Source organism: Diadema antillarum, unplaced genomic scaffold (assembly GCF_040938485.1).
Source record: "Diadema antillarum isolate AM-2024a unplaced genomic scaffold, OU_Dant_1.0 scf00000037, whole genome shotgun sequence".
In the NCBI taxonomy this organism is placed as follows: domain Eukaryota; kingdom Metazoa; phylum Echinodermata; class Echinoidea; order Diadematoida; family Diadematidae; genus Diadema; species Diadema antillarum.
The window spans coordinates 2,932,560-2,947,389 of record NW_027270926.1 but is presented as its reverse complement, the minus strand read 5'-3'; the positions used below and the strand labels follow the sequence as shown (position 1 = coordinate 2,947,389).

The following is a 14,830-nucleotide window of genomic DNA, read 5'->3' as shown; positions in this document are numbered from 1 at the left end:
TTGGATGACGTTGCTCACAAGGTCTTTGGGAACGACCATCAAGATAATCAGTTGAAATTCTTCACTACGAGATCCGAGATGCGATTCTCGGAAGAAAGTTGGGCATATTATTTAAACGCCAATCTGAACTTTAGGATGCGGAAACGGAAGTATGTATTTTTTTTTTTAGTTGTAAAATGTGCTGTGGCTCCACTTGTTATGTTGCATCGGCACGAATGAAATACTTTGAAACTGTTCATGAAATTTCGAAGAGGCACGTTATTGACGCAGTACTCATGTCCTGATGGGTTATTCATCAAAATGATAGAAAAAAAAAATGTCATTCATCAAAATTCAGAGAGGAAGAAAACGTGAAAAGGAACAATTCCCCTCTCCCGCTACAAGATAATATTTGAACCCGGCGCCGAGTCGATCTGCAGCTGTGTGTGTGTGTAGTGAGTAATTTTTACTCTTTCTGTAAAAACTTTGCCGAGACAGGTTGAGGGGACACTATTTCCCAAGAACTAGACCGTTAAATGATCGCGGTTTTGTTCCGCACGTTCAACACCAACGCAACATGCTCGGCTTTCGATCCGAAATCCTCGTTTTCAGCTGTGAATGTCTAAATATTGGTAAACAACTCCTCCAATCGAAAAAGTGCCTGCGGGGGTAGAAGGAAAGAGACTCAGAAAGGGGTCGGACGAGCGTCTTTACCCCCTCAATGTCCTTGGGAGGGTGGGAGAGAGGGGAGGGACGGTGACGAAGGAGAATCCCAAATAACATCCATGCGAATTGACACACTTTTTGCGCGGTACCGCTTTCTGCAGAGAGCCGTCGGAAATAACTTGAAGAATCGGTAATCAATAAACGCTGCCGAACGAATTTTACATCGCCATCGTCAAAACGCACGAGGGAGACGAAAATGTCGAGATTTGCATCTTCTCGTTCTTACATCTCTCGCGGGAAAGAGAGGGAGAGAGAGAGGAAGAGAGCGGGTATGTTCACTCCCTCCCCCTCCCCCCGTCAATCATGCGTTCATGTACCTGGCTGTATTTGATCGTTCAATTAAGGAAGAATGCCCGGAGAAAAAGAATCTCTCTATTTTGAAACTCACACCGATGGCCTTATCGAATGCCATTCCTGAGATTTTCCCCTTATTCTAAAGACCAATTGTATAGGGAGAAAGATACTTGTGTGATTGTCGATTTTCTGTTTTGTCAAACGCTCTGGAGGACCTCCAGGCGCTGTTGTGATGTGCGTTTTATAAGAGAAAAGATAGAGGCTTGTGCGTCAGCCACACTGAAGGTTTGACGATAATAATATTTGAACGGCAGCATATCACATTATCATCTTTACCGGCGTTCGAGAACAATAACCAAGTACCCGCAATTCACTTTTCAAATTGGCGGTTTCGTGTGACTAATAGCTTGTTGTCTACCTCCACAGGTCAAGCGCTCAGAAAATTGCTTCACATCAGCGTTAGATCCTATTCTGGGACTTATCTCAGACCAGTTAAAGAAATAGCGAGGAGAATTCGGCTGTTGTTATTGTGTGTGAGACACAAAGACTATGATAGACACCTCCAGAATGTACACATGCACAAATTTCTCAAGGCACGCATGAAAAACGATCATTATCTTTAAATAGCGACTTGTACGTTCATGAGACGCGCGGCTAGATTCTGGAAAGTTTGTCCGAGCGTGTCGATTTCGTTGGCATAGAATATTGTACCATGACGTTACCATTTTCATATGTATTATTAAGTCTTACACGGATCACGTTCTTTCGAAAACGGGCATAATTTTGTCTTGGTTTCGATGTTGAGTTGGCACAGATCCTAGCAATCCATGCTATGAAGCGACTGTCTGCGATGATTGGTGTCGGGTGCTGCAACAACAATTTCATCGGCACGATTCACGGATCTCACTTTCCTTGTTTGTTTGGTTTTTTTTGTGTGTGTGTGTGTGTGTGTGTTGGGGGAGGAAAGTTATAGAGGTATATATTTCCGTTTAATGTCCCTGAGCTCTTTGAATATTTTGCCTTGCGGCATGATAGCTCCGTGCCTTAATCCAACAAATCCCAGAAATCTGCTTTCTCTGCGTTTGGTGCGGTATCTTTTAATAATATTTTTCTACTATTCTCCTTCATTGTATCAGAAGAAAGGTTATGAATAGTCGAACCCTTTGTTTTTCAAACAGGCCTGTAACTGTATGCTTCTGTTGCAGGATTTCAAAAGCCCCGTAATTTCCTTATTATAAACGACTTTAAAACTTGCAACGTATAGTTTAGAAGTTTGGAGTTCCCCTTTCTCTCTCTCAAATGGGCAATTTGCTCATGAATTTCTTTCTGATGTCATTCAGACTAATTCGATATAACGAGTTCCTTCTGATCTTCTCCAACATAGGATATGCAGTCAAATTTCATTATCCAATTCAATAACAAGAAGGTGTATTCTGTCTTAACCTTCCCCCTGGACATGTTAGGTTTGTTAAAAGAACAGAGAGTGAAGACCTCATCAGATACTCCACGTAATGATCATTTATTTTGGAGCATACCTGGATGACAAAATGGTTACAACAAGCACGCCTTGGTATCATCGCAGCGCACATGCTGTTGTCATGGTAACGAGTGCAAGTCCGTCACGATGTCATCTTCCTAGAATTCGCCGTTAGATCTCGCTTTCATGCCTGTTAAATAGGTTGTCACTTTGCCGACGTGATCCCTCCAGAATGTATCCTATGATGAAAAGCGTAATCCATCTTTTTTGGTGTATTAGTATTCCGCCTAGGTTATTAGCCATAGTAAGGATGAAGAGGAAAGCACCGTGCATGCTATATACATATATATATATATATATATATATATATATATATATATATATATATATATATATATGTATATATATATATATATATATATATATATATATATATATGTATATTCATTTCTTACAGATTGTCTAGACACAAATCAGGTTTGCTCTATTGATACCTTGTAAATGTTATCATTCAAAATAAGTTGTGGCAAAGAAATAAGATATTAAAACGATCGTCGATTGGTCATCTTTGCAAAATTCCCCTAATAAGGTACTACATTCAGTAGATATAATATGACTTGTTACTTTTGATTTTAGATTGAAAATATCAATATTTGAATGTATGTGTGTGCCTGTGTGGTCTAGAGAATGTTTGCTATTATACGTGTTGACTGACAACCTCATATAACTATAAAACAGCACATTGAAGGCAAGTAAATTGTCCTGCATTTCTCAGTTTTCTTGTACCTCACAATATACCTAAAGGCTGATTTGATTGGCGACACGACAGTTGCGCCCGCGACAATTGCTGCCGTCTTATTTTCTCCAAGGACTAAGGGTTAGGGTAAGGGTTGAGATAGAGTTTCAGGTTTAGTTTGATGTGAAGTTTAAGATTAGGCCCAGGGTTAAGTTTGTGGGTAGAACTTATGCTTGGCTTAGCGTGCAGATATTTCATGGGACCTATTGTCGCAGGAGCAAATGTCATGGAACCGATTTGATTATGTACAAACACATAGTTTACTAATATATAGATTATACAATACTACTAAATTATTATCTAATATGTGCATTGTGTATGAGTGTGTTTGGGTGTAGTGCTGTACGTCTGTATACCATCAATTCTTAAATTTCGTAATTCGTCTGTATTATAATATTCTATACTGTGTGTGTGTACCACGTACACATTATGTATATATTATCATGTATAATATATCTGTGTACAGGTAAATACTTACCTGCTTTATAATTATGGTCTACGTAGTGACGTAATATATCTTTCTATAGAGTGATTGAGATTTGACACTACATATTCAGGGAAGATAGAGGCAATGCAATTCAAGAGCGGGGGGGGGGGGGGGCGTGACCTCTGGTTTAGGCCTCAAGATGTAATCTGAGGGTTGATAGTGTCCTTCATCTGCCCTCATTCGTCTCTATTTCTTTTTCTTTTTTTGTGATACGTTAACGCCGAATCGGAGGTAAAAGTGTGCAAATTGCGAGAAAACGATACGTTATCCAGGCATGCCAAGAGAAGCGCGAAACGGTACGAGGTTGATTGCAGTGTGACGTCCACACTCTCCGTACACAATCGGCGTACGTGAAGTGGGCCGACTATTAACACCTTACTCGCATCCTCCCCCCCCCCTCTCTCTCTCTCTCTGCAACTTGGGTGCTTTAAATAATCAACACGAGCTGGTCAAGATCTGTTTGTGCGTACATATGGTTCTTTTGTGTTCGCGATTAATTTACGTTTGTCAGTGCGAGGCGGTGACAAATTTTATGGCCGATCAGCTGACGCAGAATCTGTACATTGATTCAAGATATTGAGCACTTGACTGGAAGGAGTTTGAGATCAAAGCACTTTAGGTGCTCTACTTTTAGAATCCGATGAGACCTTTATCTGTTTATGCTTGTCTATCAAAATTGAATTTGTGCATTTTGCATTACCCGATATCAAAATGTTGTTTGTGTCATTGAAATAGAAGTATAAAAAAAAAGAAATAGTGAATTCTTTTCAGATTGGAAAGAAAAAGAGACAATCGTGACTATCGGTGTTATTACGTCAATACCATACCTTCGCCACCATAATAAGTATATTTACGTAAATTATGTTTTATATAATGTACATACCTGTTTTCAAAGTGCCATATGACATAATGCAATGTCCAGAAGAAAATGTTACCTTTTACATAAGTACTATACAAATACACTATCAAACTGCCTACATTATACTTGACCCAGTCAAAACTGACTAACTGTCTGTTCATTTTCTCTGATTCAATCTAAACGATTTTTCTTATGAGAGACAAAATAGTGCACTTATTGAGTATTTGTATTATGTGTTATGCATTGTGCATTATGTATTATGTATCATGTATTCCGTATTATACATTATGTATTATATTATGATGTATTATGTACTGTGCATTATGTATTATGTATAGTATTTAGTGTGTATTATGTATTCTAATTCTCAACTTCCTTTTCTATTTCTCCTTTCTCTTGTGTCATCGTATCGTGTAGCTGTCACAGTGAGGTTTCTGACCCGGAGGTACATTGGAGAATACGAAAGTGATTCCGGTGAGTACATCTACAGCCGTATCCCGATATTACTTTTTTTTTAATTATTCTGATAGAACTTTCTCTATCTCTCTATCTCCCTCTCTTTCTCTTTTTCGATGTCTTTCTCTCTCTCTCTCTCTCTCTCTCTCTCTCTCTCTCTGTAGCAATATCGAAAAAGTAATGTCAATGTAATCGTGATGACGCATATAGTATCCGTATGTTAATAGTTGGTGAACATTGAAATCGATGTTTCTAAGGTTTTAGCCATTTACAGGCTCTTGAGATTAGTGACCTCAAGTGATACTGAAGACGAATAAGAAATAAGTTAATGATGATTATGAATGATGAATTGACTTGTAGATTTTCGTGTTTTCCCCTAAAATCACCCACCATATATACTCTTGACATTTCTTCATGTTGACAAGTAAAATACCATGTGAATAACCTGGGAGAAGCAAAATGAATAGTATCGACTCGAGACAAGCATTTATTTTTCGCCTGACAGCCATTGATGTCTGAAATCACACAAAATAATATACTTGATCTGATATTACCTTAAAAGGTCCCTGTAATCCAAATATTAATATGTTGACCTCTATTGGTGCCTTTTCGTCTGTATAACATGACCAAATCACTGAATACCTCATGAAAAAATGCATCATTTTCTTTTTTTATATATATATAATTTTTCTGCATCCTGTTAAGTGCAGGAAGTAATGGCAAGGGACCTTTTTATACCTGATAATTCACAAATAGTGCATTTTACATCATCTGTTAAGGGGTTTAACACTTCACGCTCAAGGTTTTCGTCTTTTATCGGTTGTATGTAACTCACATATCAATCCGATATCGCGAATGCAGGCAGATCTGACGTTTTCCATTTCAGAGTAGCTCAGGGGTATTTGACATGGTCCTTTAATTCAGGATCTTCCCGGCAATACCCGTGAGTACTACATTTCAGGAGAACAATATACATAATGTGGCATGACGGGTGAAGAGAATGAGGGGAAGAGGCTCTTAATAGGTGTCTGGCCTTATATCAAGTAACACAGAAATCGTTGCCAACCGTCTCCTATAATCTCAGCTATACCACTGCTTTCTGGCGTCGTGGTAGCTACATCATTTTTTTTTGGGGGGGGGGGGTGGGGGTAGGGGGCTGGGGGATAATGTTCTATACCATTGAAAGTAATGTCTTCGCATCTCTCTCAAAGTAGGTACGTGATATGCCTAGAATGCGAGCACGTAATTGTCGTAACGACATGCAATGCGCCCTGTGATACGATTGTCGAAGATCTATTGGAGCTTGTAACGTAATATTATTTACTATAACATCCACTGCATGCGTAACCTGGGCAGATATAATTTAATGTGTCATTCCGCAAATGACGCCATGAATCGGGGTCTTATCAGTACCACTGCCTGAGGGCAATATGATTCTTCTTCGACAAATTAGGGCGTGATGCTCCGTGAAATTGTAATGCATAATATGTCCCTCAGAGTAGCTACTGGCGAGTCTTCTGTATGTGATCTAAAACACGAAGACACTGGAAGATGGAAGCAAAGACTAAGGAAGTGGCGAGCTCATCTCTCTCCTCACGGAAAGGGGAAGAGAAATAAGATTTAAAAAAAAAGGAAAGCGAAAACAAAGAAGTATATAGTAGACGACAAGAACGAAACAATAATGAAACAGAAACACGAGCAGGCAATACACGGTTTATACAATGTATCCGATTTTAATACTTCACTATGTTAATACGGGTTCGAAGTTAGATATATATGTTTTATTAGATTCATTCTCCTTTTTCTCTGTTAACTAGTTTATTCGAATGATTCGGGACCTGATCAAGTAGAATAGCGCAGATGTCATAAATAGGGAGGTGGTTTCAAATGACTTTCGTGTGATTGTGTGTGTGTGTGTGTGTTTGTTGGAGGTTTTGTATTTGTTTTTTGTAAGCAGAGACTGTAAATGTGCTTACATATTTATCTGAACCCCCTTGCAGTCTTTTCTGGTGTCTTACAAGTTCTTGATGAGGAAATCACTGAAAAATAACAGTTTACAGTGATTTTCAATTTCTCCGGGTTAACAAACACATCAACACTAACATAATATGTTTAAATACCAAAGGTGTATAGTGCTGGAATAAAAGGGTACACCTTTGTAAAAAGGATGTTACCCCGAAGGCAACCTATGGAGCCTCTGTCATCATACAGTTTAGGATTAACAAAAACAGAAACAAAATTTTCATGCTGTGCTTGTCGTTGCGATCTGTCGGAAGATTCCTTCCCGCTCAAACGCTGTGCTGGCTGTGTAAATAAGCCGTCTGCGAGAGAGCAGTGGGTGAGCAAATAGACCAGTATCGGGACCATTTATGAGCAGAAATATCAAGCCAAAATAAAGATAGCAACAAACAAAAAAAAGAAAGAAATTATATCAAAAATGTATAAACAAATATACGCTTTCGTGATTAGGGAAGGGATTCTGGCTGTGGTTAGATTTTTGAAGTCTGGTTTGCTTTGTAATTATTTTCGTAGGGGACTGCTATGATTATGATACTTGTTTACCTTATGACATATCAAAATTTGATTATCATCTTTCATAATGGAGAAATTGAGATAACAAAAGTATGAAAATGTTTCTTACGTGTATTGAAGGTTTCGTGGTGGGAAGCTGAGTTCTAAACAATCGTGTGTTTATCGTACACTGATGAGAAATGGGGAAACCTGAAAACCCCTCAGTACGAGCTTACTCTTGGTGGTACATTAATGCTGGTGGGATAAGCGATTTGCAGTTGCATGCACCCTGCATGTACCAAAATGTCACATGATCACATGTGATCACCCGTCAAGTTCAATTCAGATCCAGTACACATTTTCAGTACGTGCATTGCAGCCTAGTCTGAAGTTACGTCCATCGTAATAGGCTGTAAAGAGCTTGCGTGCCATATGAGCGGAACTCACATACAACATACTAGTAGTCGTTCCAATGCAGATGCATGTATACCGTGTTTCATTTCGGCACGGATTTATGTAACACACGTTTAAGTACGGATCCCACACAATTTACAATTTAGTGCAGCTCCCGGCACGTACTAGTGTACTTTACGTTTCGGTATTGTTTCCACATGTAGGCAGCTTAGCAAGCAGAACACACTAATGTTCCTTTTTATGTGGCAACATAGCACATTCATTTACGCAAGAATACATGAAAAATACCGAGAGAGAAAAGTCACTGTTCGCTTCATGCCTTTTTGATTTTGTTGCCCATGCATTTCTTCATATGTCACCAAATTCTAGAACACTGATGGATAGTGAGCAATACGGCCTTTAAGTTCCTTTTAACATTGATGACACGACTCGAACATCTGAATTCCACAACGCTTCTCTACGAGAAGAACGAATTCTCAGAGAGAGAGAGAGAAAAAAAAAACTGTCAGGCTATTAAAATCTACGGGTTCTTTTCAAGCTAAGGCGTGAAGAATGACGATGTCTGCGGGCCATCCTGTGGAGACAGAAACGTGTTCGAAGAGGCGTTACTTAGACGCGGACATCAGTACTTGATCTTACACAAACAAACCCTCGATAGCGATTGTGCCAGCAAATCAAAACATACCTCTCCTTTTATAGGCACCCCCCCCCCCCCCCTCCCCTCGGCGATACTAGCTTAGCATTTACAAAGGCGGCACCTATATACCGACGATGTTTTACAGTGCTTCTTCCTTGATTTTCCGAGCCGTCGCCTCACAAAATATCAACCTGCTGTCCAAGTTAGATATGAACTTGTTTCAACTCCCACTCTCCCCGCTCCTTCAGTCCTTCCCGCCCCGCTCCTTCAGTCCTTCCCGCTAAGTACGCCTACACTATAAGACCATGTGATGCAGACCAGACTGAGAAAGTTTGAGCTGAATTATTATTCGTTGTATTCTGCTTGTCACAGGACATCTGCGAATCTCTACCCAACCCCTCTCCCCCACTATCTATCTCTCTCTCTCTCTCTCTCTCTCTCTCTCTCTCTCTCTTCCTCTCCTTTCACACTTAAACAAAAGGTCGCCCAGAAAGAAATGATTCTGGTTCACTACAGAAACAATTTTTGTCACTAAACAAATAATATTGACGATAAACAATTCCATTGCACGTGTCGTGACATGCGTGCTATTTAAGATACATAAACACCTGTTCTTACCTGAGTCCTAGTCACATTTCCGTTCCTAGGATACAGTTTATAGAATGTAAATAAAGTATACTTGTATTCATCACCTTTCCTCTCCGCTCTGTGGTGTAGATGGATAATATTTGGTCATCAAAAGAACGGGAAAGCTGGGTGAGAAAGATTGAGGTGGAGAAAGAAAGAAAGAAGTGATAAGGGGGCCGACAAATCAGCTCTCCCCATCCCTAGCTCTTTATCTCTGGGATATTAAAACACCTGTCAGATTTATCCTTGGTATGAACAGGCTGCGTTTATTTCGGGAACATTCCCCGGGTGCACCACAAGCCAGGAGCCAAACCCGCTCGGGCTTCTTCTGAAGATTTTAAGCCTTTATACTGCGCGCTGGCCTCGGGCTCTATAGCGCCCTCCAGTGACGTATTATGCCTATCGATTTAAATGTATTTCCTTCATTCTTCCGCTCACTCGCTATACCTCTCTGTCTCTCTATCCGTCTATATCTATGCATTATCTGTTATCTATCTTCACACACACACACACACACACTCTCTCTCTCTCTCTCTCTCTCTCTCTCTCTCACTCTCTTTGTTGACTAAGGGGAGTGACATCGCTCGGGTATACCTTAATAAGATTATGATTAAGAACGACTAACTTTATGTACGGTTGGATCCATATTTTCTTGCCTGGCATCCGCCGCGCGGAATTTCCGGTTCACTCGAGGCAACGGGACGGCGCTCGTCCGACTAATCTTGCCGAACCCTACACTGCAATCAGATCACGTGACTTTAGCAGGAAGGAATATTCATAAAACCAAAATGTTGGTGGCATTATGGGGCTTTCGAGCGAAGACCGTATAAGGAGAGGAGATTTAGAATCAGAGTACAGAGTGTACAATCCTGGATGATTGTATAATGTGCTATATTAAAAGAAGGAGCTTAGATGTCTCGTAAGAGAAATCGATTACCGCAGTCACACACATAGCAAACTGAACAAGATAGAATCATAATTCTTGAAAGCGTGGTGTGCACGATTGTTTGCATAAGCCGACAAAGATCGATTACTGCTGAAGAAAACGTTCCAGAACATACAATTTCTCTATACATTGTCTCGATGTACCATCACGGGAAGGCAGAAGAAAGAAAAAAAAAATGGGGGGGGGGGGTGATGGGAGTGAGGTTTGGAGAAACAAAAGTAAGTCTTGTCATAAATGACTCATAGTACTGATTGTCCTGGAAGAAATGTCAAGTCATTCAGGCATGTTGGTTGTTTGAGAGTTGTGCCTGTGGGAACTAACCAACAGACAGGATTGACTAGTTGAGGAGTTAACTGGACGCCGCTGAGGGTATGCTGGGATGAGGAGAGGCGGGGGGACCGGTGCTGTTGAGACATTTTGTCACACATCCACACACACACACACACACACACACACACACACACACACACACACACGCAGACAGACAGGCACACACACCAACAAAAAAATACACACACAAGCATCTGCCAAATCTTAATATATCCGTCCCTCACGATTCATTTCCCTGGTTTTCACGCCGCACGACCGTCAACCTTCAATGGAATATTCATTTCGCTCCTATCTTAACTCCTCTTTCTATCAAATCATTCTTTTCCTCTTTTCCATCTTCAGCTTCTTCTTGATAGATAAAAAATCTTCCTTACATGATAAAGCTTTATTTTTCTAGTTTGTTCCATGCTGTGAATACCACTGAGTAGTTGCATTACAACAATCCTATGTTTATTCATACCATTCTTTACTTCTCATTTCTATTTTGTGCAGATCTCCTGTACAAGCAAACTGTGCTTCAAAGTGACATGCAGATGAATATGGAAGTCTTGGATACTTGTACAAGGGTAAGTATTTTCTACTATTTTTTTCAAGTAGTGACACAGGCTTTTCCAATCTTGTCGGTGCTATACCTTCGCCACTCATCACTGTATTTTTCATTCGCCCAAAAATCTTCCCATCTCAAGCATAAGTGATAATAAGAGAGATGTCTCTCATAAAGCTTTAAAACGCCAGAAGGGCGTAAAACGTTTGATTGAAATTCCAGGTGCGTTGTATAGGTCTCTTGAATATATTTGATACTGTCGTCCCACTCTAGCCAAAGGGGCTTGTTAAACAGCGTTGATCTTTTCTGATTTCTCGTTGACTTTGTGCATATGAGCGAATCCGTTAGGCACATCTGCAGGCTAATTTGTCTCGATTATGCCTGATTTTTCCGGCAAAAAGGTTAAATATTGTCCAATTATTCACCTTGAGGGGAGAGAAAAACAACAGTGTCAAGAAAGCTCCAACAACCATGTGCGTCAGGTTCCCGCTGTTGATTAGCCGTTATTTCTCTCTTCGGCTTGCAGATATCTTGATATTATGGCCAATAGCAACTAACTATCTAACATCGCAAACATTAATTTAGCTGAATTTACAATTTTGGTCAATCATAAAACGTCATCGCGTTCATTATGGCTTTCCCTACAGAGGAGAGAGGTTGTTTTCGTAGTCAATCGGCGCCCAGTTCTCCTACAGATTAGGGGGTATTTCCTGTCATCATTATTTCCTTTCCACTAGATGCACCTGTGAGTGATTTCAAACTAAAGCTGGGGCTTAGCCGAAGGAAAGCTGACCGATACGTCAAGCTGCAGGTCTCCTAAGCTTAGCTGACTCCAGATGCTAGCTCTTATTGATCCTCCTAAAAATAAAAACACATAAAAAAATCCCAATGGTAACGAGTTTCATATTCTAAGGACGATAATAGGATGCAAATTTAAAGTCTGTCATCCTCAAGTTAGACAATATGATGACTCTATTGGTAGGGAGATTATAAGGGAAGTTTAGCTTCCAAAATGCTGCTCACTTTTCCAAACAAACAAACACACTCACACACACACACACACACACGTAATGTTTAAAAAAAAACATGGGGATTGAGATGTTTGCAAACACACACACAAATCAGGATTTATAATTTCATTTTCTTAATTGACTGTATTGATATTGTATTCACATCAGCACGACATACTAACAAGTTTGTCATGCGTAACCCAGTTGATACGTGCGATTCATGGTTGTTTATGGCTGAATATGAGAATTCAGACAGCACGTAAAGAATAATCATATCGTTTCATCAGTAATTATCATGAAGTATGTTGCGTACGGTGTGAGGAGAAGCAGCCATGAAAAAAAGGCCTATTCTTGTATGCATGCGCACGGCACCCAAGAAGCGAATTAGGTTGTGAATTCATTACCCGTGGGTTAAATTCATACACATATACTAGTCGGATTCAGCCACAAAGAGGCACATGGAAAGTAACACTGTATTGTGTTTTATCCCACTTTAGGTCGACCTACTAAAGCACCGAGATGATCACGTGAGATGGGGCAACGCCTTCGTCATCACCTACAGCGTCTGCAATCGAGACACATTCCGCCCGGTGGAGGCCCAGATCCGCTGGTTACAGCGCTGCAAGGCCCCTTGTTCCGTCCCCATCGCCATCGTGGGCAACATGGTTGACCTGGAGCACAGGCGCGAGGTCAACCCCGAGGAGGGGCGTGACCTCGCCGAGGAGTACGGATGCCACTTCTTCGAGGTGTCGGCCGCCGAGGGCAGCGCGGAGGTGCGCGAGGCATTCCTGACAGTGCTACGCGAGCTGCATGAGGCCAAGAAGACGAAGACTCAGATAAAGCGCAGGCGCAGTAGCGTGACGCGGAATGTCGCCAACAAAGTGATGCAAGCTGTCTTTGGCTCGCCCAGGCGGTCGCGGAAGATTTCACTCCCTTGATCGCGGCTTAATCAGGAAGCATGCCTCTTCCAAACTATGTTGTCCATACGTTTTTTTCGAGCTTGGTTCACGACGGAGAAGGCACCACCTCTGATGTGACGAGATGGTCCGAGCACTGCGTCTTGATGCTTGACCCGAGGTCATGGCTTGGATGGAAAATTTCCGTCACGCATCCAGGGTGTGACGAGCACGTCCTGACCGTGTGATCACAACAGCACTGTGTCATTCATGTCATTTGCATTCACCTTGCTGAAATTTATTCTTGTGAATATCAATTTCACTCGTTTTTGTCCTTCACAACCAATGGATTGTCACATGAATCTATGTTAGATCACGTTCCAAACAAATTAACAAAACAACAGCCATGTGAAGGTCTGGTCTATGTGCATATTGTGATATATTACATCCGGGGCTGAACTGGGTTTATTTATTTCGCTCCATCATTTCGACATGAGGTCTTTCTTTGCGTAGTATAATTGCTGAATTTGTTATAGAAGACATGAACAAGGTTTGGAGTACTCTCTGAGAGTCTCTTACCGATGCCACCAATGTGTTTAAAGGACGAAATTTGCATCACAAGCACATGATTCAAGATGGCCAATCACTTCTTCGGCTGCTGAATCAATGAAGTATAAATTATGAGCGTGTTTGACAGGGTAATCCATCTAATTACCTAACTAATGACTGCATGTCTGTTGTTTGTACTGTCAGGTTACAGTACTATTAATTATGTTGACCTTTTGAAGTCGTTTTTTCTCCTCGCACATTAATCCATGCCAGAGCAGGGTCTAATGAACCAACGCACTATATCAAGAAAAGGAGAGAAAGATACACGAAAATGTGTCGCAAATGTTTGTTTGTTTTTATTCCGGTAAGCACTATAAAAAGCGGAATGCAATAAAGTCATTATGTCGACAGTGAAAGAAGGCAAGAGCCATTGAATGGAAGTTCCGAGTGCGTCCAGAGTAAAATGGTATACGTCCGTTGTTATGTTTTGGAGAATTAAAGGTCATCATTTCGAAGTGTGATGAATTTCATGCGACACATATGTCGATTTCATTTCCGGCGCATTGCGCTTAATTGAAAAGGAGTATTTTCCACAATGGCCTCTTGACTCGGGTGATCACACCATGCTTCATTAATAGAGACCAGAATGTATCGTACACAAGTCTTGTAGAATCAGATCGCGACGACTGGATGTCGAACAATATTTAAAAAAAAAACCGCAATGACAAACGTAATTAGAAAATCTATGTATAAAAAAGAAAGTGAGTAAGGCTTTTTCTTTAATCGGCCCTTCCTTTTTTATATAGTGTCAATTAACAACATGCATTTTGTTGTGGTCTGCCTTTCATGCCTTTAGAGTTTGTTTCCCTTCACTGTGAGTAGTAGGTTGCAAATACCAACATCATCTTCTGAACAGATACATAGGAAATGCCGGCTTTCAGTTGTCTGAGTAAGGCACACAACTTAAAGGCCCTAACGCCTGGTTTGTCGAGTTTGAGATGATTTATGTACCATTAGCTCTGGACCCATAAACAAATGTGTCACATCTGGATAGCATGCAACATGACGTAAAAAGGTGCACACGATTCATGTCATCAATAAATCAGGTAGCTTTTAGCGGGTTTTTTTTCTGAGACCATTGTCCGTCACAGGTCTCATAAAGACTGATATCACGCGGGTTATTATCATCTACCCCTAAGTTCGAGGGCAGCGCCTGCTATTCAACTTCTACCCAAATAATTCTTGTTCAATGAATTGTGCATTCAAACTTAAAAAAAAAATCTCATTGCGCA

General features: G+C 40.7%; 1 protein-coding gene across 1 annotated transcript in view; it reads left to right on the top strand.

Annotated features, from left to right (window-relative positions):
• Positions 1-13,031, top strand: part of LOC139708866 (ras-related and estrogen-regulated growth inhibitor-like) — a 39,018-nt gene extending 25,987 nt beyond the window's left edge. Inside the window, exons 2-4 of the mRNA XM_071620832.1 lie at positions 5,036-5,092; positions 11,032-11,105; positions 12,591-13,031. Coding sequence (XP_071476933.1) covers positions 5,036-5,092; positions 11,032-11,105; positions 12,591-13,031 — 572 coding nt within the window. The remainder of the gene's footprint in view (positions 1-5,035; positions 5,093-11,031; positions 11,106-12,590) is intronic.
• The last annotated feature ends 1,799 nt before the right edge of the window (positions 13,032-14,830 follow it).